The sequence below is a fragment of the Microcebus murinus genome, chromosome 16 (genome assembly GCF_040939455.1).
Source record: "Microcebus murinus isolate Inina chromosome 16, M.murinus_Inina_mat1.0, whole genome shotgun sequence".
NCBI classification, from domain to species: Eukaryota; Metazoa; Chordata; class Mammalia; order Primates; family Cheirogaleidae; genus Microcebus; species Microcebus murinus.
The window spans coordinates 10,618,127-10,641,607 of NC_134119.1; the positions used below are offsets into that span (position 1 = coordinate 10,618,127).

Below are 23,481 nucleotides of genomic sequence, written 5' to 3' on the forward strand. Positions count from 1 at the left end.
ACAGACACCCCTGGGCCCGTCCGAGCCTGAGACGGCCTCCGGCCACTGGTGACCCCGGCCGTCTGTTCTCTCCTCCAGCCCGTTTGATGCCGAGAGCCTCCTGGTGTCGCCCAGCCCCACAGGCAGGTGTTCTGTGGGCAGCAGGAAGGGCTCCTTGTACAGCTGGACACCCCCGAGCACCCCCAGCTTCCGGGAAAGGTACTACCTGGTGAGTGAGGCTCCTCCCGGGCAGCGATGCCGCGGCCACGCTGGGATGGGGACGGCGGGCGGGCCCGGGCCCAGCAATCTGGCAGCCCAGGTGTAGCGAGCGTCCGGCTCAGCCTCCTGCTGGGTTATCCTGGCTGGTTTTCTGTGCTTTGCTGCCGGCCCCCCATCCTAGACTGCGTCCTGGGCTTGCCTGCTGCTTCCGGACACCTGGAATGGGCTTTCTCCACCCCAGCCATGGCCTCCGCCTTGTTTTACCTGTGTTAAGCTTGATGTGTGTTTCCGGTGGTATTACTCGGCATAGCGCGCAGTGGGACATCTCCCTTTCCCGTGATCTCCAGGGATCAGGGTCCCTTCCTCAGAGCCACTCCTGTTGTCAGTTTCTCCCACATCCTCCCAGAGCTACTCTGTGCCAGCTGCAAGCAAATGCACCTTCTCCGTCTTGCATTGCCTTTGACACCTAATGAGTATTGGGGACTGTGCCCCTCACCTCCCGGAGGGCTGCTTCATTCCTTGCTGACACTGGGTCGCAGCCGGCACTGGGTCTCAATCCACACTTGGCTGCGCTGCACTTTTAGGAGACACAGAGGTGTTTGTTTTCTTTGCTATTGCCAATGACAGGGCAGTAAACAGCCTTGTCCGCAAATCGTGCTACCTGAGTGCGAGTGTCTCCCCAAAGCAGGTGCCCCGGCGAGGGTCCTGGGAGCTGGCCCCCGCAAGGTGTGTGGCTGGGCACTGGCACGGGGAGGTTGCTGTGCAGGTGGGGGTGCCAGACTCATCTGCAACAAGGAGCCCCAAGAGTAAAGACAATATCCAGGCACATCCTGTCCATCCCAGGGGACAGTGGGCTGGACAAACCTCCTGTCACCCTCTACGCCTTTGGCGGGGAAGGTGGCTTCACACGAGGCCCCCAGCTTGTGGAGGCAGAGGGCACTTTCTTGTCCGGCATGGTGGGACCCGGCATATTTTGATTAAAAAACCATCTATGGCCAGGAGCATGGGCTCTGCAGCCAGACAGCCTGGGTTCAAGTCCTGCCATTGCCTCTTGCCTGCTGTGTGACCTTGGGCAAGTCACTCAACCTCTCTGGACTTCAATGTCTATATCAGAGAAGTGAGGGTAACAATTCGGCCCTTGGGGGGATACTATGAGCATCCAGTGGGTTAACAAACGGGAAGTGCTTAAAAGAATGCCCGGCAGCAACAGACCATGTGAACACGCTCCACCACGACTGGTCCAGGGACCAGGGCCTGGGAAGGGCCTGGCGAGGGATTCGGGTTCTGGCACGGGACTCCCTGCCAGTGTGGCCCGAGGCTGAGGTTAGAACAGTGCTCCCCTCGCAGGGGCTGGGGCGGGTCAGGGAGGCCTGACGTGGAGCCCCGAGCAGGGCAGGTAAGGCCAGGTGCGTGACGACAGCTGCCGCTGTCTCTGCAATGCCGAGCACACCCAGTGCGTCCGGCCCTTCGTTGGCGCACTTCATGCAAAGCCATGTGCCGGGCTCTGCTGCATGCCAGGCGAGGGCTGCGTCCCCGGGCAGCCGAAATTCCACGGGGAGGGGACAGACGTCAAAGTCGGAGAACCACACAGCCACCCAAAGCGGGGTGCGAGGACCGTGGGAAACAGCGGGGACGGGGCTTCTAGGGCCAGCGTGGAGAGGGGGTGTCCAGGGAAGGTGGGTGGCACCTGAGTAAGGACCTGAGGAGGTGAGGGCGCAAGCCGTGAAGGCACGTGGGGAAGAACGTTCTAGACAGGGAGCACAGCCAGTGCAAGGCTCCCGGGGCAGGAACGCGTGAGAAACAGGAAGGAGACTGCTTCGGGTGGAAAGGAGTTAGGGGTGACAAGGGACAAGCGTGGAAAAGGGGACAGGGCCCTACCCTGCCTCTGGGATACTAGCCACCTGGCAGAGCCCCGTCACCCCGAGAGCGTGGGAGTGCCAAGTGCAGGTCTGGGGGGGGCCCTCTGGGGACCCGTGCGGTCCCTGGGGTGGCTGGTGAGACGCTCCGTGTCCCTCTCCAGTCTGTGCTGCGGCAGCCGGCGCAGCAGGCCTTGCTGCTGGGCGGGCCGAGGGCCACCTGCATCCTCGGCTACCTGTCTGACGGCGACCTTCGGGGTCCCGGCCTGCGGAGCCGCAGCCAGGAGCTGCCCGAGATGGACTCCCTCAGCTCCGAGGACCCCCGGGACGCGGAGACCAGCACGCTGGCGTCCACCCCGGACGTGGGGTTCCTGCCCTCGGCCGTCGGCCCCGACGCCTCCATTGAAGAGGAGGCCCAGGAGGCGCCCCCGTCCCCGGGCCTGCTGCCAGGCATGGCCCACCTGGCGGGGGGCGCGTTTGTGGAGCGGCCTGGCTGGAGGGACTTGGGGGCAGAGAGCCCCGACCTGCCGCAGGGCCCGCCGTTCCACGCCTGCGCCACCTCCAGTAGCCAGAGAGGCCCAGACGAAGAGGAAACCGGGGACAGAGCGGATGGGCCCCGAGTGGCGCTGGAGAGGCCCCTGCAGGAGGTCCTGGAGTCGCTGAGGTCCGCCGACACCGCCCAGTCCCCGCTGCGGGAGCTGGAGTACCAGGTCCTCGGCTTCAGGGACCGGCTGAAGGTACGGCCACCCCTCGCCGTGCTCTGCTGATGGCGTGACAGCTGTGGGGGGGCGCTGGGGGGACCAGGCAGCCAGGGCTCGCCCCTGCATGGGCCAGGTGGGCCATGTCTCTCTGAGCCTCGGTTTCCCCGTATGACAAGTGGGGGTGACGACAGCCCTCGCTGGGCGGGGGAGGATTACGGGGGAAGCCGGGCTGACGGTGGGTAACCCGCTCCACGTCCGCCATCTCGCATCTCTGGCCGGGCCGGGCGGGGCTGCCGTGTGGCATTGAGAACCCAGACCTAGGGCGTTCTCGGGGTCACGGCTGGCTTCACGGAGGCCCCACGCAGTGGCCGGCCTCAGCCATGCACCCCACCCCGAACCTTCTCCTCGGCCGGGCTCTCGCCCAGGGCTGCTCTCGGCTCACACGAGGGCTCAGGTGGCTGGTGGCTCGGAGATGTGGACCTGGGTGGATTCCTCTATTTGACCTTTCCGTTTACACAACTTTAAATGTATATAAAATGTACTGGTGTAGCTATTAATCTATGAAAGCACTCTCTTGTGCAAGACGCACTGGCACTGAGAGAGTTAATAGGCCTCTTCAAACTTTAGTTGAATTATTTCATCCCCACGTTCACTCTCAGTGTTACAAATCGGCACAGGTGAAAAAAAAGTTCAATTTCTCATTTCATAGCCAGTAACTTTTTAAAAATGTTTGCTGTTTACCACTGCCATGGTCTTTAAGAAAAATCTGCCTAGAAGTTTCAAGAAAAAAATTGAAGAAATAACATCACCTTTCTTGTACTTTTTAACAGCCTTTTCACACACACCGATTCGGGTCAGCACGTGACTTCTGCAGCTCACCTGCATTTTGAAAAGTGATGCCTGCTTTACATAAGAATCTGAAAGTAATACCGTAATTTTAAACATCTTGAGAAACTTTTTTTTTTTTTTTTTTGGCAGACCTGCTCAGAACAATAAAAATGATTATAGACCATGGCTTTTAGTTTGATTTTTCTAGAGCAAAGTTACACAATGCCCGTTTATCTGTGTATAAACGTGTGTGTGCGCACATGCATCCACACAGACTCAGCTGACCCTCGCTATTCACAGATTCCATGTTTTCGAATCCACCTACCTGCTAAAATTTATTTGTGACCCCACATCGGTACTCGAGGTACTTCCACAGTCCCTTTTGGGGACTTGCAGAATGGCAGAGCATCTGAGTCGCCGATGTGCACGTCCCAGCTGGGGCTGCACGGACGCTCCGCCCTTCTGTTTCAGCTCTCGTGCCGCCAACAAGTGTCCTTCTCGGGGTCTCCTTAGCGCCACGTTTTCCAGACGTTTGTGCTTTCTGTTGACGGCGTCAATGTTGAAATGCCAAGTGTAGCGCAGGCTGCTGTTGCTAAGGACGGCAGGGCTGCGGCGTGCCTTACAGGGGAAGCCTGCGTGTCAGACGGGCAGAGTGGTGGTCTGGTGGCCCCGAGTTCCGTGTTAACGAACCCGCAACATCTCTTCAATAAGGTGTCTTTAAACAGAAACACGCACACACGGTTCATCATGCCGATGGGCTGATAAAAACCGTGTGACCAGGGGCTCGCAGGAACCTAACCCAGTACTTCCCTTAGGAGCAACGGTTCAGCACTCCCTAACGTTTTTGCTGTGACTTTATAAGACAAAATTGCCTTGAACAATGGGAATCAACCATCTGTGTGCATGGATGTGTATATATGTGCATATTTACATACAGTTTTGCTCTGTCGGAAGGTGAAATCTCTGTGATTAGCCATAGGATTCTCTGTTGCTCGAGGTTTTCCCTTTGGGCTCCACTTTGAGGATCCCCGTGTTGGTTTGTAGCCTCTGCCAGGGCTGTCCCCTGGGTGCAGTTTGTGTGGGACAATGCCCGGGTGTGCAGGGGACCAGCCCTGGAGATGGCCAGGCGCTGGGGACAAGAAGACAGACACCTCCGGGGAGGCAGCTGCCACCGGAGGCCCTAATGACTTGGCAGTGGCCCTGGCTCGCTCCCCTCCGCTGCCCCGGAGGGTGGCCGCCCAGTCTCTCCTTCCACGGCCCCGGGGAGAAGCCCGGAACCCACAGGCTGCCCAGGGAGCTTTTGAGCCTCCCGAAGAAGTGTTTGAACCTATACCAGATTTTTAAAATAATTTGGAATTTGTCCATACTTAGAAACGGGGAGGTTTCCCATGAAACTCCAGAGGCTTAGATTTTCTGAGAAAACGGAGCCACCGGGCCACACTGGTCCGCGTCCCCAAGTGCTGGAGCCGGCGCGGCTCCACTTCTTTGGGGAGACGTCTCCCTGCCTCCGTGGGCCCTGCCTGGACTGCTCCCACGTTCCTGTCATTTGCCTTGTCCCCACAGGTGTCTGGGACTCGGGGGAGGCTTTTCAGATCTGTCTCCCTGGAGACTTTGCTCCACACCTGTCACAGGTCACTGGGGGGCCCTGGGGAGCGCCGTGCCTGTGCCCGCAGGGGGCAGCACAGTGGCTGGGCGTGTGCCGAGGGACGGGGCGTGGGGCTGGGGCTTGTGACCGTGGCGCCGTCAAGGCCTTCGGTGAGGGCTGCGGCCGGCGTCCCGGCCTGGGCCCAGCACTGCCTGAGGCCTGGCCCTCCGCCCGCAGCCGCGGGGAGCCCGGCGGGAGCACGCGTCGGCCGAGAGCCTGACCGCCTGCGTCCTGGAGAGCTTCGCCTTCCTCAGCGCCGACTTCGCCGCGGACCAGCTGTCCCTGTTCGGGGGGTCCCAGGGTCCCCGGTGAGTGGCCCCCTCCCAGCGGTGACCAGCACCCCCTCTGCGTCACCTTAGCTCCGTGCTTTCCGCTGGCCTCCTGGTCTGTTTGTCCCGTCTCCCAACTCTTACTTATGCTGATCGTTCCTTGTGCCCTGGTCCCCGCACTCGCCCGCACGCCCACTGCCCGGCTCAGAGCCTCGGCGACCGCCGGGCAAACGAGAAACCCCGCCTGATTCCTTTCTGCTCCAAGGAATGGGCTTTTATTTTCTTTAATTTTAAAAAATAATGATCAAAGGCTGGGTGTGGTGGCTCACGCCTGTAATCCTAGCACTTTAGGGGGCCAAGGCAGGAGGATCGCTTGAGGCCAGGAGTTAGGGTCTCACTCTTGCTCTGGGTGGTCACAATCTCTATAAAAAAATGGAAAACAGCCCGGCGTGGTGGCACACCTGTAGTCCCAGCTACTTGGGAGGCTGAGGCAGGAGGATCTCTCGAGCCCAAGAGTTCAAGGCTGCAGTGAGCCACGATTAAGCCACTGCACTCCCGCCTAGGTGACAGAGTGAGACCCTGTCTGAAATGAAGGAAAAAACAAAACCCCAACTGAGTACGCAGGGGAAGCTCTCTGGCCTCCACCTCGCCAAGGCGCTTGGTGCCCAGGGCTCCGCTCTCCGTCCCACTGCCTGGCCTGACTCGAGCGTCGTGGTGGTTGGGCAGCCCCACGTGCCCAGTCCCGAGGCCGCCTCCTGTACCCAAGTCTCGGCAGCAGAGAGGAACATAAAGTCGAAACTGCTTACTCTTCCCGTCTCTCTCGATCCCACGGGGCGCGCACGCTGTCTCCAGCCTCATCCAAGCGTCGCCTCCGCCTTTCCTGAATTGCTGCGAGCCCTCAGCCGCCACCGTGCGGGGACAGAGAGAGGTGGCCCTCCTGGGCACAGCCTGGGCGTCCTGGCCCCATTTTGCAGATGAGTAAACTGACCGCTGGGGAGGCAGACTTGTCCAGAGCCACAGAGCAGGGATTAGTTTGAACCTCAGTCTTCTGAGTCCGGACCGGCTACGGGGAAGCTGCGCCCACCCCCGGCCGCGGGCCCACGCCACCCCCGCTCTCGTTCTCGGCGTGGCCGCCTTTTGCTCCTTTTCCTTCTCTCTCTTTCTCCTCGGTTTAACTGCCTGGGACCTGGAGTTGGCCTCCCCGGGCCAGAGCTCCCTGGGGAGGGGGTTGCCTCCACCCTCGGAGGCGCTGACCTGCTGACCGGACGGTCACTCGGGTCTTCTCGATCCACCTCAGGAAGGACAGGACCCCGCCCCCACCGCCCTCACCGAAGGCGTCACCCAGGGACGTCACAGCCGGCGCCCCTGAGCTGGACGTGCTGCTCGTGGCCCACCTCCACGTCTGCAAGGCTCTGCTGCAGGTGGCTGAGGGGCTGGGCTTGGGGGCTCGAGTCCCCTTTGTAAAGTCTCGTGTCGAAGGGGGCGAGAGGCGCAGTGAGGGTGAGGCCACACCCTGAGAGCCAGTGAGACCAAGGCTGTTCCCCCGTGGAAGGTGCAGGCCAGGGTCTGGGTGAATAGTCGGGTGGCTCTTACGTAGCCCAAACCTGGAACAGAGGCTGTGGCTGCGACTCTTACTCTTACCCTAATGCAAACTGGCTCAACGAAAAGGAAGGCATATTGGCTCATGGTACTGAAAGGCTCAGAGATGGGCTTCAGGCCCAGCTGGATCCAGGGGCTCCAATGCCATCAGGACTGGGTCTGTCCCTGTCAGTTCTGCTTTGTAATGGGGGTTGGCTCCACTTTCAGCAGGCCGGCCCGCTACAGTGGCACGGTGGGCCCTGGCAGCTCAGCCACCTTGGCGAAGGGGCAAGCCCCAGACGACAGCCGCCGCGGGGACGGAAGGGACGGGCATCGGGCAGGGAGCCACAGTCATGACGAATGACCTGGGAGGGCGTGCTCCCCGCTAACCCGGGGCACTGTGGGCTGCTCCCCAGAAACTGGCGGCCCCTAATTTGTCACGGGTGGTGCGGGAGCGCCTCCTGGAGGAAGTGGCGCAGCAGACGCGGGTTCTGGAGACGCTTTCTGTCCTTGACTTTGAGGAGGTCGGCAAGGCAGCATCGGTTGAAGAGAGTGAGTAAACCCCCCCGGCCACGGGCTGCTCCTGTGCGGCAGGAAGTAACGGGGAGCAGAGCGGGGACCCGCCTCCTTCCCGATAACCGGTTAGCCGGGGCGGAGGCGGGTGCACGCTAGGGGGGGAGGCACCAGCTCCTGCTCTTCAGTCCGCTGTGTGACTCTGGGCAAATGGCCCACCGCTCTGAGCCTCAGCTTCCCCATCTGCGGTGGGGAGGCCCTGCGGGGGCTGAGAGAGGTGCTCCCAGGCCAGGGCACGGCACAGAGCACGCACCTGCGAGCAGGGGCTGTGAACCCCGTCCCGCTCTGCCCCGGGACCTCCCCTCCCAGAAGCCGGGGTTCCTTGTCAAGAGGAGGCTGGTGACAGTGGCCGCTCGGGGCTGCTGTGAGGACGGCGGGTAGTGACCCATGCAGGGCGGGGCCCCGCGTCGCATCCCGGCCTCTCAGGCCCTGACCCTGCGCGCTCAGTCGTTCCACAGGCCACGCGGAGGAGGGGGTGCCTGCAGCTCTGGAGGGGGTGCTCGGGGCCCGGCGGCGTCCTGTCCTGCCCCGCGACGGCGCTACTGGACCAGCTCAAGAAAACGTTCCTGCACAGAGTCCGAGGGAAATACCCGGGACAACTGGAGATAGGTAGCTTCCCTCCCCGGCCTGGCCCCGCCCCGCCCCGCCCCGCCCTGGGCCTTTGGGACTGTCACGACAGGCCTCGCTCCAGCCCTGTCCTCACGGCAGCGAGGGGAGGACGTTCTTGGCCCGATTAGTCACCTTCCTTTTACCGGGGACAGAAAGGGCCTCCCCAGAGGACTAACGAGCAGCCGTGGGACCCAATGCATGCGCACACATCGCGGGTTGGGCGTCTTTCTGGGAAGACTCCATGCCTCCCACCAGGGCCTGTAAGGGGTGATGAGAGAGACTTACGGGAAGGTGGCAGCAAGGCCTGACAAGGACATCTTGAAATATTGGCTGGACCCTGCCCCAGAACACAGAGCTGTGGCATTTTTCTCTGTTGAGTGAAGGGTGACAGTGGACACGTGTATTCCCGGGCCCTGCCTCTGGGATCGGGTCAGGCGTGGCGCGGGTCCAGGGCTCCGAGATGCACCCGACGCCAGCTGACCTGGGCCTGCGGCCTCCAGCTGGAGCACACCCCTCCCTGGTGGACACAGGCGGCCCGTGGGGGACAGCCACTCACGTGTCCCCGGAGAGCTATGCTCCGCCACAAAGCTCCAGGGCCGAGGTCTTGGTTTCTCCTCACGCTCTCCCCCTCTGGCCAGTGTGCCGCAGGTTCCTGGAGCAGGTGCTCAGCTGCGGCGGGCTGCTCCCCGGGGCCCGGCTCCCAGAAGAACAGACCGTCACCTGGTTCCAGTTTCACAGCTACCTGCAGAGGCAGAACGTCTCCGACTTGGAGAAGCACTTCGCCCAGCTCACCAAGGAAGGTAGGGCTGGGTGGTGGCAGGTACCCTCAAAGTGACACGGTTACCGCGGAGGGAGCCCTCTTGATCCCAGTTTCTCAGAACCCTGCATCTTCCCCTCCAGCTGTCTTGTTGAGAACCTAGGTTTAATGCGATTCCACATTCAGCCTGTGGGGTGAAGTTAGCTCCAAGGGAAGGCAGCTTTAAAAAGCGCAGAACAGAGGTCAGAGCTGGGTGGGAGGGTGATCTCAGCTGGCCCGGAGCCCCTCAAGTATGGGCTGTGGTTTGACTTTTCAGGGTGTATTTGATCCCTTGCTAGAAAGCTTTCCCAGACATTCCAGGAGGTCAAAAAACCAGACTGGGCCTTGGTGATCACTCCGTTCGCTCTGGGCTTTGCTCTTCTGGGCTAACGGCAGGGGCCACACAGACTTGCAGCTGTACTGCCCAGCTCCAGCCTGGGGACCCGGGCCCATGCCTCCCCTGTCTTCCAGTGACGCTCATCGAGGACCTGCGCTGTGCCGGGCAGGCCAAGGCGTTGCGGAAGCTGCAGGGAAAGCGGCTGGGCCAGCTCCAGCCCCTGCCCCAGACCTTGAGAGCCTGGGCGCTGCTCCAGCTGGACGGGCCCCCGCGGGTGTGCAGGGCCGCCGGCGCTCGCCTGGCCGGCGCGGCCAGGAACGGAAGCTTCCGGGAAAAGGTACAGTGCTGGGGGCAGGTGGCAGCCCCCTGGCTACAGGGGTGTGAGTGGGAGGAGGCAGGCGTTCTCTGTCACAGAGAGGCACAAAGAAAGGAGGGAGCAACGGGGCTGCACTGGCTGGGAGATACTCCGGCAGAGGGGCCTGGGCTTGGGTTGCCAGGCCACCTGAGGCTCACGTGTGGACACTGCAGGCCTACCACCTCTCTCTCTAGTGACATACGTTTGGCCTCTGAGATGTCACTTGCATGTCAAATGTTTTTCTTAATTTTGACAGTCATCTTCATTTAGTTTCAATGAGTGTTTGTGGCTAGCTGGCAACTGTTCATTGTGTTCAGTTCATTTGCAAACCAACAGACTAGACTCCTTTGCCTTCTTGGTTCTTGGCCTGTGACTATTGTATGTTTGAGGCAACCGACTCTGAGGCAGGAAGGTGACACTGAGGCTGCAGCCTTTGTCTCAGCTCCAAACTGGAGAGGAACTCTTCACTTACATTGCTAACAGTGCTTCTTGGAACACATGTTTACTTTGTAGTGGTTTTTAACTCTACTTGGACTTTGGGATACATGCAAAAGTAGATAGAATATAATGAATGCACATGCACCCGTCACCCAAGCCCAACCACTGTCAACCCACGGCCCGTCCTGTCCCTCCCCATGCCATTATTTTGAAGCAATCCCAGACATCTGACTTATGTGTCAAAAGATTTCTTTCAAAAATTATGGCCAGGCGTGGTGGCTTACGCCTGTAATCCTAGCACTCTGGGAGGCCGAGGCAGGATTACTTGAGCTCAGGAGTTTGAGACCAGCCTGAGCAAGAGCGAGACCCCGTCTCTATTATAAATAGAAAGAAATTAGCCAAACAACTAAAAATAGAAAAAAACTAGCCACACCTGGTGACACGTGTCTGTAGTCCCAGCTACCAAGGAGGCCGAGGCAGGAGGATTGCTTGAGCCCACGAGTTTGAAGTTGCTGTGAGCTAGGCTGACACCATGGCACTCTAGCCTGGGTGACAGAGCGGGCGAGACTCTGTCTCAAAAAAAAAAAGTAACTATAATTCTATTACATCTAAAAAATTAATCATTAATTCCTTAATGTATCTAATGTTCAAATTTCCAAGTCTCAAGTATCCGAGGTGTTTTATTTGGGTTTTCTGTTAAACTGGGATCTACACAAGGTACACACACTGACTGACTGATGTCTTCCAATTTTCGTTTACTCTGAAGTTTACTATCTTTCTTCCCTTGAAATTCATTTCTTTTTTTGTATTTTCTTTTTTGACCTGAAAATGAGTTTCAATGCAATTCATTTCTTAAAGATACTGGGTTGTCCTATAATATCTAGACTTTTCTGATAGTATATGCAGTTTAACATGTTTCTCTGTCTTCTATAGTTTCTGAAAATTAGTAGTTGGATTTAAAGGCTCCCCTGGATTCGGGTTTATTTTGGAGGTTTTTTTGGGGGGTATAGATTGTGTGTGCCTTTTAATACTGTGAAAGTGACAGACGTGGCCTCAGACTGGGGTGGAGTGGAGGGAGCAGAGCTGTGACGAACCCCGGTGCCTTTGGGTTGGAGACGGCGGGCAGACACGGGGAAGCCGCCATGCTGCCGTGTCCCACGTGTCTCCCCAGTGCCCCGCGTGGGGTGCACCACGTCGGGTCAGTCTCCGTCTTCGCGATGCAGGCAGCTCTCTTCAGAAAGAGCCCCCTGCGGATGGAAGAGCAGCCACTCTCGTGTGGCTCTGGGCACAGGTCCCTTGGAGCCGACTCTGTGACCAGGCCCTTCCACCTTGTCACCCTTGTTGCTGAAGGTGTGGCCCCCTCCTGGGGTCTCCCTTCACAGCTGAGCCACAGCCCCTCTTGTGGCTGGTGCAGCCCACGCGCTTTCTCACTAATCCTCGCAACAAGCTGTGAAGCAAGTGGCAGCTTTGTTTTCAGCTGAGTCAAGTTAGGCTGAGAGGTGAAGTGACTTGGCCGTGGCCGTGTGACTTCAGAGGGCAGGGTCAGAGCTGTGACTGGAAGGGAAGAGGCAGCAGCCCTGCCTGTGTTCGGCCTGCGAGGACGACCCCTATACGTCCGATTCTGTCATCCCCTGGGGGACATGCGATATCTCTGTAGCCTTTTATAGGCAGCAGTTTCAGAATGTATTTCTGAAACGTTATTAGACAAAAAGAGCTTTCTTCGTCTTACCACCAGCTCAGGGATCAATTTTTAGGGATAAATGAAACTCCAGGGTATAGATCTCGCGACTGTGTACAGCTGGTGCCAAGGTTCACAGCCCACGTCCCGAGCTTGTCTAGCACGGGGTAGGCAGCGTTTGCCTTGCCTCAGCCGCGGGACGATGGCGCAGCGCCACTCCGCCCACCCCTCCCCTCACGGCCACCCCGCTTCCTAGGCGCTGCTCTTCTACACGGATGCCCTGACCCAGGACGACCCCAAACTCCAGCAGGCCGCGTGCCTGGCGCTCAAGCAGCTGAAGGTGAGTGTCCTGTCTCCCCGACAGTGACCGACAGAGGACCTGCTTGTGGTTAATGTTAACGTTAGTTAACTTGAACACGAGTCCACTGGCACCAAAAGAAGGGAAAAATCGCTGCCAGCAAAACACCTAAACAAGTGGTTTCTGAGGAGCAGCCCTCAGCTCCGGCACCAGGGACCCCAACGACACTTAGCATCTGCTCTGGGTGAACACTCGGGGGGCCCAGGGATTTCCTTCTGAGCTCTTGAATGACAAGCTTTAAAATTCACAGCTAAAAAATTTCAAACTACAATTAGCTCACTGTAAAAAAAGAAGTATGAAATACAGAAATGTAAAAGAAAGTTAGTCCTCACCCAGGTACACAGCAGAGACCATAGTGGTATATTTTTTTGTTTGAGGGTGTGTACACATTTAAGATTGTTGGTCATATTAAATCTGGTTTAGAAACAGTGAACAAAATGAGGACTGGGTTAGACTGGCAGCGCTTTAGAATTCCCCGTGAAGGGTCTATCCAGTGTATAATTTGGCCTGCTCACCCATTCTCACATTGTAGGAAATCTGGATTTTTTAAGTCTACCTTTTTGATCATAAATGTCATTATGAGCATCTTTGTGCATAAAGCTTTTTTAAAAGCACATGCTATTTTGGACAGTTCCTTGGGCTACAACGGAACCTCCCCAACTGTTACCAAAGGCCTGAGAATATGAACTTTTTGAGACTCCTGATCCAACCCACCCGCCTACACTCCCGTAGATGTGAAGGGTGCCCACTTCAACCTCATCTGCATTTGGGATTCTTGTTTTAAAACATTTCCCATTTGCTATACAAAAGATAGTGCAGTACAGATTGAACTCACATCCCATTCACTCGGAAATTCTGGGAGACACACTTGGATAGAATCAGAAAACCAGCAAGAGGGTGGGGAGCCAGCAGAGGGCGCTGCAGGGCACAGTGGTCCTTGGCCTCTAGGAGGGCAGCCCCTGGACGTGCCCGCCTGAATGGAAGCCTCCTGGCACAGGCTGCCCTGGAGCGTGGGGGAGGTGGGAAGGGCCGGAAGGAAAAGGCTCCTTTTGGAAGGCAGCCATAAAGACAGGCTCTGCCAATGATGCCAGGCCTGGCTCACTAGCAGATGTCAGGACTGCAGAGGTGAGATGCTTCCCAAGTCCAGTGGTGCCTCTGATGAACCTGAGCCTGAGGCCACATAAGAAGCCTGGGAGCTGCAAGAAAAGGGGCTGAGAAGGCCCAGAGACCGCCCTAAGGCTGGCCCTGCAGGGCTGAGAAAAGTAGATTCTATCTGCTATTGAAAACGTCCCATGGGCCTAATGGACCCTTTTGCTCCTGAACTCAAACAGGGCATTGAAAGCATCGATCAGATCGCCAGCCTGTGCCAGTCTGAGCTGGAGGACGTGCGAGCGGCAGCTCGGGAAACCACACTGTCGTTCGGTAAAGTAGAGTCGGACGTCGTGTGCAGTGGGGTTCCCAGGGCCCTTAGACCAGGTGTGCGAGGGAGGCCACTCCCAACTCTCGCAACAGAGACAGAACAGCGCCTGGGACTGGCACCGTCAGCAGCCCCGGTGCAGAATCAACCTCCACGTGCCACTGCACGCTGGGCAAGGCAGGTTTCCCTCACAGTTGAGGGGGCAGGAAGTGTTCCATTATCATCTTAAACTTCAGTAATCTCTGAAACCTAGTGAAGGAAGTCAGCGGCCACGTTCCAACTCAGCAGCCTCTGTTGCAGAGGGAGGGCGGGGCCGCTGGGTGGGCTCTCCACAGATGCTCCTGGTGTGGCCCTTTCGAGACCCGAGACACAGGCGTCAGTGAGCACTGAGGCCACCGTGGCCTGCCAGAGTAGGAAACACCTAGTTGGGAGACACCCAAGTGACAGATCATCTTACTGTTTCAGGTGAAAAAGGACACTTAGCTTTCGAGAAGATGGACAAACTTTGCTCAGAACAAAGAGATGTCTTCTGCCAGGAGGCAGATGTTGAAATCACAATATTTTAAAACGCCTCGGCTGATGAGCTCCAACCTGGCACCTGGTTTTTTGTTGCTGCCCAGCCTGGACGCAGTGACCGAGCTGTGGGCCCGGGATGCTGCGCGCGCTCCTGCAGAAGGGCGGGAGGGTCAGAGCCTCACTCGGGGCTCCAGACCGCTCCCCCGGCCCCAGGCCAAAGCCTGTGCACAGCACTTCCAAGGCTGTCCGGCCTCAGATGAGCGCTGGACTTTTGGCTTTGAGCATCCACCTGACCTCCCCCAGGATGCAGCCCAGCACCAGCCTGCCACGCTACAAAGTGGCCAAGGCCGAGCAAGTTGAGCCCCCTGAATAAAAGGCTCCAGGCTGAATATGTGGCACTGGAGGCGTCCCTGTGTGTCAGCTGGCTCAGCACTTCTGGTTCAATCAGCACTGGGACAGAGGAAGCCGCTAGGCCAGGCCTGCTACTGAAAGACTGTGGTGGGCTCCAGTCATCTCAGCAGCAGCCGCCACCTCGGCAAGCTGGGGAAGGTGGGCGGGCTCAAAGCCAGGGTTTCCACAACCCACGCTCTTAACCTGAGCTGCAGCCTGGATGCCGGTGGAGCTGGGCCAGCAGCTGGCTGCGCGTGGGCCTTACTCGCCGTGTTCACCAGCCGCAGAGCTCTGAGCATCGCGGCAGTAAACCATTCCCTTTGGCCAAGCATGTCAAGATGGCGAAACAAGTCACCGTAGGGCCTACTGCATAGATCGCTCCAGGAGTCATACGCTCGTCTGAAGGAAGAGTTCACCGAAGAACATGTTGCTTTAGAGAAAGAAAATTATTTCCCTATTTAAGTCTGTTAAACCACAGGCCTGAGAGGTCTGTGTTAACAATGGAGAGAGAACCTGGAGTTTGAATGTCGCTATCAAAAGTGGGATTAGAGACTTTGTAACTTAAACATTTTCATTTAAACATCCTGTATATATTTTGTGCTTTTCTGGTTAACTTAGTATTTATTTGCCTTGTTCATATGTTCGATTTTCCGAAATTTCAATTAAACTATTTTAACTGGTGTTTCACTTTACCTCCAAACTGTAGATAGTGGTTGTTTCCCCACACAACCGGCTGGGGACAGTCACTGCTGCTGTCCTGTGGGGCTCTGTCCACTGGAGCTGTGTGAGGACGCTTAAGGAGTGTGGCCTCGGGCGGTGCACTCCCTGCACGCTGCCCTGGGTTTTCCATGTGCTCTCGAAGGCTCCCAGCACGCCCGCTGCTGTGCGGGTGCCTTGCAGCCTGGCCTTTAAGAGGAATCGGATGGGGCGAAGGCCAAAGCGGTGAGTCTAGTCAATTGTTTTACGAGGCATTCTCCCTCTTCTTGAAAGCTTAGATGCCATTTGATTGTATGTGAAGCACTGAGGTGGGACAGTAAAGCAGCACTGCCCTCCAGGCCCCTGTGGGTACTCTGGAGCCACGTGACTAAAACCTGTACTTGTCACTTGTCTCCCAGTCCCCTGGGCCCAGCTGGGAGGCTGGCTTTGAAATGGTTATGAAACCTTGAACCCTATATGAGAATCTTTTGTACTATTTTTGTGACATTTTGCAAGTGTGAAATTCAAAACAAAAAGTCAAAAAATCACTTTGGGGTAATTTACATTGTTTAATTTTGTATACAAGAGACTATACTATTTATATTATTTCTAAGTCAATTCTACATCAAATATGACCTTACAGACATACTGAGATGTGGCAACCATTGTGTCTCTTACAGGCAATAGGCTAAGGGACACGGTTTTGAGGTTAGAACAGTTCTTCAAACAACTTCAAGTTTGTTAATCCGAGGGCCCTATGCATGCGAAGGGTGGGTTTTTGGAAGCTGAGGCCTGAGTGTTAAGCGCCCTAGCAAGGGAAAGCTCTCCCAGCTCGGCGCACTCACAGCTGTAGCCCCACTGGATCGACAACATCTGTTTCCCATCAGCAGGGGTGGAAACAACAGCAGGGACACCCATCCTGGCTTAGGGTCATTAAGCAAAGAAATGGGAAGCACCCCAAATCCATGTTCTTTAGAAAAAATTTTATTGTTGCAACTAAACTGCAAACCCATCGCTTATATGGCAAGTTGGAAAACTGTACAGTTTGACAGTTCTGTGAGGTCACAGAAGACCCTGAGGCACGCCCCCCACCCACCCAGTCATGCACCCTTGTATACACACACCTGAAAAGGTATTATACCAAAACACCTCACTTTATTTTTGTAAAAATGGTTTATTCCGTGGCCATTGTAAAAAATAATGACCCGATGAGTAAATATTGGCTTAAGGCATATAGCAGAGCAGCTCGCTACCTCTCTAACATATGTGTAACAAGGTGGAGAGCCATCCGCTCTCCAAGTAGGCGGTTAAACCAGTATATCCATTTTGATGCTACTATATATACACACCCAAACTACTACGTACATATACAAGACTTAAAAAAAAAAAAAAAGCCCAACTCAAAAATGCTACAGCCTGGCACCTAAGCCCTGTCCACACCTCACCAAGGCTCCGTGGGGCGGCGCTGCAAGTGTTCCCGCCACAGAATCTCTGTTCTGGCTTCTCCCACGTGAAAGGCAAAATGTGAAAATGCTGGCAAGAGAGCAGCTCGGGAGCTACAGCTGCCTTTTTGTTCTTGTTAAAAAAGCCACTTGACGTGGAGGGCTTAAGTTCCCCTCGAAGGAAGAGTCGTGAGCACCATCAGTCCCCACAGGGTTCAAGGTAGGGGCAGACGCACCTCTCTCAGCAAGGCGAACTTGGACGGAGACGGCAGCAGGCTGACTCTAAGGGACTGTCACTCAGGCTGTTTCAAGAAGTGTGGCTTCCAAATCACGGTCTGCTCAAGGACAGTGTGAACTTGGAATAGTGGAGGCTGATCCCAAAGTGGGGGGTCCCTGCTTGTCTAAACGTCCAGAGCGTGGGGTGTGAATATGGCTTCCGAAACCCTTGGAATGTCTGAGTTGCAGTGAGACCCGGCTGCACCAGGCCAGGCCTCACCAGGAAGTCACCAGAGTGTCATGCCAGGAATTAGGCAAGTATCTGTTACTGGAAAACATCACTCCATTGCTGAATGGCGATTACTTCAGCAACAGCCTAAGGAACCACAGCCGTGTAATGATCAGATCATGCAAAGGCAGGCTGGACTTGGACATGGGCACATTAGTAAGCAGAAACCAAAGTTTCTCATTTCAAGCACATGGTATTTCATCAGGACACGAGAAGACCTTACATGCATTCTAATACACACGGGGAAAGCAGTGATTGAGAACAAGGTACTAGGGGAGGATAATGGGGACAAAGTAATCTCACATCATGTATCTTATTAAATAGCCAAGTGTTCATTATATATTATACCACTGTCTATCTTCTCACGTTACCCACAATACCACTAAATAACGACTGCTTACAACCGTCCTCTTTCCCAGTACTGGTCTGACGCAGCAGGCTCGTGGCACAGTCCTACGTTCCCAGTACTACCTGAGGATTTATTATTGTACTTTTTGATAAAGCCCTTGATGCAAGGCTGACATCAAAAAATTTTAATACATTATTGGTTTAAGAAAATGCTGGTGCCCTATGGACACCTTTGGGGGAAAAAAAACTTAAAAAATAAATATGGAGTGGAGAGGCTTACTACACGCACTCTCCACGGAGGCCGGGGCAGGGCGGTGTCGGTGTGCCGCCCCGGGACGTGCTGGGATGCACCAAGAGGGCGTACTTGGGTGGGGTGAGCCCCGAGACTGGCGTAGGCCACCTCTCCTCTGTGCCACCAGCACTGTACTCTCCTTTGCTCTCCTCCAAAAATGGCTTGTGGATTTGGAACTCGAAGGAAGGAAAGGGAAGGGGGTAAGTAAAAGGATGAGGGGGAGAGACACAGCCGGGGAGGGGGGTCTTAGTGCAGAACCAACGTCTGTCCGGGGCCGGGCTCCGCGCTGTCCGGCGGCCCTTACCTGCCGCAGCCTGCCTGCTAGTCGGGCGCGGGCTCTGCGGGCGGAGGCGGACAGTGGGTGGAGGTGGAGTGAGGAGGGTCAGGCTATGTGTTGCTGTTGAACAGGAACTGGAATGAAACCAAACATTTCAGATGAGCCCAGTGCTGCACCCGCAGAGCTGCCGACTCGTGCACGACCTTGGCCACACCCCCCGGCGACTGCAACCTCTGAGGGAGCCACCAGCGAAGCAGCCAAAGGGGTTTGGTGTTTTTTTTTTAAACAATCCCCCTCCCCAAAAATCACTAAGGAAAAAATTGTTTGCATTTTGCAAAACCATCTCCTGTACTCAAAGATGGTCACCTGGAAAGAGGCAAAACATTTAAAACGATGAAAAAAGTCTTGTAAGGGGATTTCCATGACCGGAGTTCTGAGGCTACTCCTCCCTTCGCCTTACTTTAACAGCAACGCACGTCTAGCGCGCGGATTCCTGCTGAAATGGCGCCCATTCTCCAGGTGAAGTGCAACCCACTCCTCTGGACCAGCAGCGGGTGCAGTGCTGGTGGCCACCCTGGGGTGAACTCTGACCCTGAGGCAGGGCCTCGAGGAAACCCACTTATGGGGATGGGGTGACGAGGGCCGGTACATGAGCAAGATGGCTGTCACGAGGAGGAATGATGGAGAAATGAACAATGGAAAACCAGCGGGGACACCCTGAGCAAAAGCAGAAGCCGGGTTTTGTTTTCTAGAGATGGCCTTTTGTTGGTTTTCTTCTCAAAGTGGGAAAGCTCGAAGACACTGTCCAAGCCCAGTGTGCACACTGGGCACGACAGTGTCCTAACCCTCTTCTCTAAGGGAGTTTACATTCGTAAAAGTTTGGAATTCTTTCCCTGGGAAATCAAATATAAATTGTATATCTGATCATATCACCTAAGGGTACAAGAAAGTTTCATAAGTACCTAGTTTGTTTTGTTCCATAACAAAATAACAAAAAGCTGCTTTTTTATAAAGGTTAAAAACAACAATGTGTTGTAATTCTATTTTTTTTTTCAAAAACAAATGAACAAAAAGAAAAAGAGAGACATATTTGGCATTTTCTCTACTTACTCCTGAATAGGTTAAGGCCCTGAGAGTAGACTCTTATTATATTCTTGGGACCACAGGGCTCCTTAAAACCCCAGTGCATCAATCCTTAATTCTGTTAGCCCTTCCACAGTTCCAGACTTTAAAAACCTTTGATCTGTTTCTTCTGAGACTGGCTCAGACGTTCCACAGAACCGAATGCTAACGCCGGGCTGGCGGCCAGTGCCTCCTGCACACGCGCGTCTCGCCAGCACGGCTGTCAGTGAAAACATACCCTGTAGCAGAGGTATGCGCCGGCCGTGAGGACCGTGGCCATGCACATGTTGACCAGGAAGGGCTTCCAGTGAGTCAGAGTGTGGTCCTTCTCCTCCTTGGGTGGCGATGGCTCCCCCTTGGCAGGGAAGGCGTCCTGGACACCTCGCAGGCTCCCCGCCACGACCCGACTTCTAACTTCAGTGTCTTGACTCGTGCTGAGGAATCAGAGGGGCAGAGATGGGTTACTTACTGTGGGGAAGATGGATGGCAAGGACACTATTATTATGGGACAAAATCTATGATAAAACGAGCCAAGTGTAGACAGAGCTGGGTGATGTTAACCCATGCCAGCCAGTCAGCCCCCTCTGCCTGGAAGGACTACCAGGCCAAGCCAAATCAGCCTCAAGTCCATATGTCACCCACCCACCCCCAGGTACTTCAGGCAGCACCCACACCCAGGGTAGGTCCACAAGGTGCCATTGTGAGGGTCAATTCAGCCGGAGGACCATGGTGTATACACTGTTGTGTAACTTGCCTTCTCACGCACTGCAGCTCCAATGTCTGGCCGCATCGGGACACCCAGATCTTATTCTTTAAGAGCTACAGGATATCCCAACACAGGGAAGAAGCATAGTTTATCTAATCCCTGAATATATCATTGGCTCATCTCTAATTTTTCACTATTATAAACAGTGCTACAATAAATACAACCACATATACATGTCTTTACACACTTGTTTGAGAACTGCTGCAGGTTAAATTTCTGGATGTACACTGCTGGGTAAAAGTGTGCCCGCATCTTAAAACTTTCCTCCAAAAAGGAGGTACCAAGGGCACTGCCACCAGCAGTCTCAGGCATGGGCTAACTCCTACTTATTCTGTAAGCTTCCATGCAGTGCCACCTCCTGCAGGCAGCCTTCCTTGACCACCTCAGCATGTACCTCTACCATGTCACACTGTCCACGGGCTCCCAGCACCATATACTAGGGGTCTGCCTCTTTCCCAACAATGTGGGCTAGAACAGGCCAGGGACACGTTCTAGTTATAGCAGCATTCCATGTCCATCAATAGGTACTCAATGTTCATCAAATCTCAAGGAAGATGGCAATTACTTTAATCAAGACTACATAAAAAGGTTAAGTTCCTCAAAGGACCACTGTGGGGACTGAAAGTATACGGTAAACCTGGACATCAAATTTCAGGACCAGTAGAGGCCTGGGGAAGGTACTGCCATGGGCAGAAACACCTGAGTCAGCTGCACCAAGCCCCCCATTCCAACAAGCACCACAAGGTGGAGCTAGAACCCTACCAAAGCCATTCACTTCCCAGGGCCACACTGTGCCCAGAACCAGGCCTCCTATAGCCCAGACAGGAGCAGGTGCAGTGCACGAGCCCCACTTTCCAAGCATGTGGACACTCTGCTGCGAAGGGGAGGCTGTACCCATAGGAGTTCAATACCAGCATGTGTCATTTCCCCTCACCCCCATAAGATGGGACCCTCTCATATTACCTCTCCGTGCTGTAGGGGACATTTAAGGGGCTTCTGGTTTTCTCTTCCTTGATGGAGTGGTCTTTATCCTCCTCAGTCTCATCCTTTACCCACTGGTGGTTTGGGAAGAATTCCTTGCATTTCCCATTATGTGGCTCCAGAACGCGTTTGGGTGGCCGTGGAGGTGGGGGGATATGCTCGGGTGGGGGCTCCAGGTCCTCGTGGGAGAGCTCCTTCCACTGATCCTTGAAAGAGCAGCAAGAGGAAGTCCTATAAGTGTTCACTCCTGGCTGATTTGCAGGAAAGCCACTCTCCTTTTAGTAAGCAGAGGTGAAGGCTTGGCAAGGGGCTCTCGGCTTCCTGGGGCTCTAGCTACATCCTTGGAAGATGAGATTTTTTGAAAATATCCTATTCTTCCTATCAACACTCTCTATGTGAGCACTTCAGAGGCAGAAATTGGAACATGGTGAGCACTTCAACAACTTTCTAGCTATTTTAAACATGAAGGACACCTATTTCCTGACATCTGACAGTGTCTGAACTCTTACACCTGACAGCCACCTTCAAAGACAAAAACTTAAAACCATCACATTTGGATTGAAGCAAAATGCTGACCTGCACGGAAGAGTCTCCCATGATGAACTTGGCACCTTCGATCACAGCTAGGTAGGAGAAGCGCAGCTGGTCCGCTGTCTGAATCAGCCCCATCCGGAATTTCCTCATTTCCAACAGCACTTTCTTGATATCCACAGAAGAAGGGTCTTTCCTTTTGTCCATCTGAAAGCCAAGGAAAAGACACAATTCATACAGGTCCAACTTTCAAGTGCAACGTGACTTCCCATGTTTCTGAAGAGGAGTGCTCCAGTTTCTACTTGCGAAAAACCACAGCAGGGAGGCAGAGGAGTTCTAGAAAATATGAGAAACTGCATGAAATGGGGACCATTTGAACATGGGGTTAAAAAAGTTAAGAATTAGACAGAAGAGGATTCTTTGGCTCTGTCTGGATTCCATGTTAAAATTAGGAGCATCCCTGCAAATAAAGCTATTTAGGACAAACCTCCTTTCACAGAGGAGAGGCTGTTACAAAGTGAAGGTCAAAGCTAAGGAAATGCACTTGCAGAGACAGTACCAAAGGAGCTGAGGGCAGGCCAAGGCAGGAGTTCACAAGCATCCCCTGCTCTTCCCCGGCACTTGCAAGGGCCTCCTTACCAGCAAGAGGCAGGTGTCGGCCAGACAGAAGGTCCCTGATCTGCCGATGCCAGCGCTGCAGTGCACCACAATGGGGCCATGATCCGGGCCAAGTGAGCCCGACTCTCGGACTTTGAACAGAAAGTTCAGGAACGAGGCTGGTGATTCAGGGACTCCAAAGTCAGGCCATGTGGTATAGTGGAAATGTAAGATCTCTCGAGTTTCTTGAATCTGAAAGAGAAAAATACTTATGATGATTCTAAAAGAATCATCTGTACATAAGTCATTGATTCCAAGTACACACAGAGTGACTTTCCACTCACCTAACTCTAAGAGGAATGTTCATTCTCAGATTTTCTCCCAGGGTCCTGTGCCCAGTCAACAAGCACCAAGGACTGGGTGCCAGGCCTGTGCTCAACATGGAACCTGCAGGGTGCTCCTGCATCCTGAGGGACTGTCCCTCAGGATGGAACTGTCCCCTCCCCCTTTCTCCAATGTCCCTATCACTTCCACAGTCTACATGGTTACAACTGGTTCCTCTCTGCCTCAAAAGTCGCTGCCACCCATGATAATCCTGTCACAGATCCTTGCAAAGCTTTCCGTGAAAGAGTGAAGTCCCGCATGCACAGGGCGCCAGCTCTGGGCAACTCAGGGCTTTTCAAGACTATGTGGAAGTTTCAGAGGATTGTCATTTTAGAGAAAAATTAACCAACTCAGTCTCCAAAGACCACAATGTGTGGCTCAACACCCAGCTCCTGAAGAGACGGTCTCGAGGAGGCCGTGACAGAAGAGCCAAGTGTGTGTGCATGCTGGCACCGAATTCTCCCGCCAGCCCTGCAGGCAGGCGCTCCCGTTCTTCCCACTTTCCTGATGCACAGGCTGAGGGTCGCAGGTGGAGAGCCATGTTCAGGGCCTGCTGCAGATACTTCTGGAGGAGGACCTCAGCCCTTGTCCCAAAATGTACCTTCCCCTAGACTTTCTGTCCCCAAGGAGAAGGAAGAATGGCCTTGGGTACTGTTTCCAGCCCTGTTCCTTCCCCAAGCCTTCCAGTGGCCGTGATCAAAGGGGATTCTAGCAAGGGGAGAGTGCTCCAGGCCTTTACCAACCTCAGAGCACGTGGGACATGGAGACCCTGGTCAGCAAGGCCCTGAGAGGGAAAGAGCCGCAGGACCGCAAGTCTCTGACGTAAGTGCGGCAAGAAGGCTGCAGACAAAAACCACGCCAGCCTTGAGGGCTTCCTTGCTCAGTGCCAGAATAGTCCCCAAGCCACCTGGAGAGCAGCTGATGATGAAATGCTTCAGGCCAGAGACCTGCTTACAAACAATGTCTTCCTTCATTTGGCAAATGTCCACAACATGCCA

The 23,481-nt window shown here is 54.9% G+C and overlaps 2 protein-coding genes across 3 annotated transcripts in view; one reads left to right on the forward strand and one right to left on the reverse strand.

Annotated features, from left to right (window-relative positions):
- The window catches only part of RIPOR3 (RIPOR family member 3), a 73,508-nt gene extending 58,277 nt beyond the window's left edge, over positions 1 to 15,231 (forward strand). The window contains exons 12-22 of one of the 2 annotated variants that reach the window (XM_012766168.3): positions 79 to 208; positions 2,219 to 2,791; positions 5,406 to 5,536; positions 6,795 to 6,918; positions 7,492 to 7,627; positions 8,096 to 8,257; positions 8,896 to 9,057; positions 9,525 to 9,727; positions 12,118 to 12,201; positions 13,551 to 13,641; positions 14,102 to 15,231. In XM_012766168.3, coding sequence (XP_012621622.3) covers positions 79 to 208; positions 2,219 to 2,791; positions 5,406 to 5,536; positions 6,795 to 6,918; positions 7,492 to 7,627; positions 8,096 to 8,257; positions 8,896 to 9,057; positions 9,525 to 9,727; positions 12,118 to 12,201; positions 13,551 to 13,641; positions 14,102 to 14,202 — 1,897 coding nt within the window. In that variant the 3' untranslated portion in view covers positions 14,203 to 15,231. Of the gene's footprint in view, positions 1 to 78; positions 209 to 2,218; positions 2,792 to 5,405; positions 5,537 to 6,794; positions 6,919 to 7,491; positions 7,628 to 8,095; positions 8,258 to 8,895; positions 9,058 to 9,524; positions 9,728 to 12,117; positions 12,202 to 13,550; positions 13,966 to 14,101 lie in introns of those variants that run through there. The other variant, XM_020281962.2, reaches the window with a different exon arrangement.
- A 969-nt stretch (positions 15,232 to 16,200) lies between these two features.
- PTPN1 (protein tyrosine phosphatase non-receptor type 1) overlaps positions 16,201 to 23,481 on the reverse strand; it is a 68,935-nt gene continuing 61,654 nt past the window's right edge. Inside the window, exons 6-10 of the mRNA XM_012766147.2 lie at positions 22,142 to 22,351; positions 21,548 to 21,709; positions 20,954 to 21,177; positions 19,463 to 19,658; positions 16,201 to 18,236 (exon numbers count right to left, since the gene is read on the reverse strand). Coding sequence (XP_012621601.1) covers positions 18,213 to 18,236; positions 19,463 to 19,658; positions 20,954 to 21,177; positions 21,548 to 21,709; positions 22,142 to 22,351 — 816 coding nt within the window. The 3' untranslated portion in view covers positions 16,201 to 18,212. The remainder of the gene's footprint in view (positions 18,237 to 19,462; positions 19,659 to 20,953; positions 21,178 to 21,547; positions 21,710 to 22,141; positions 22,352 to 23,481) is intronic.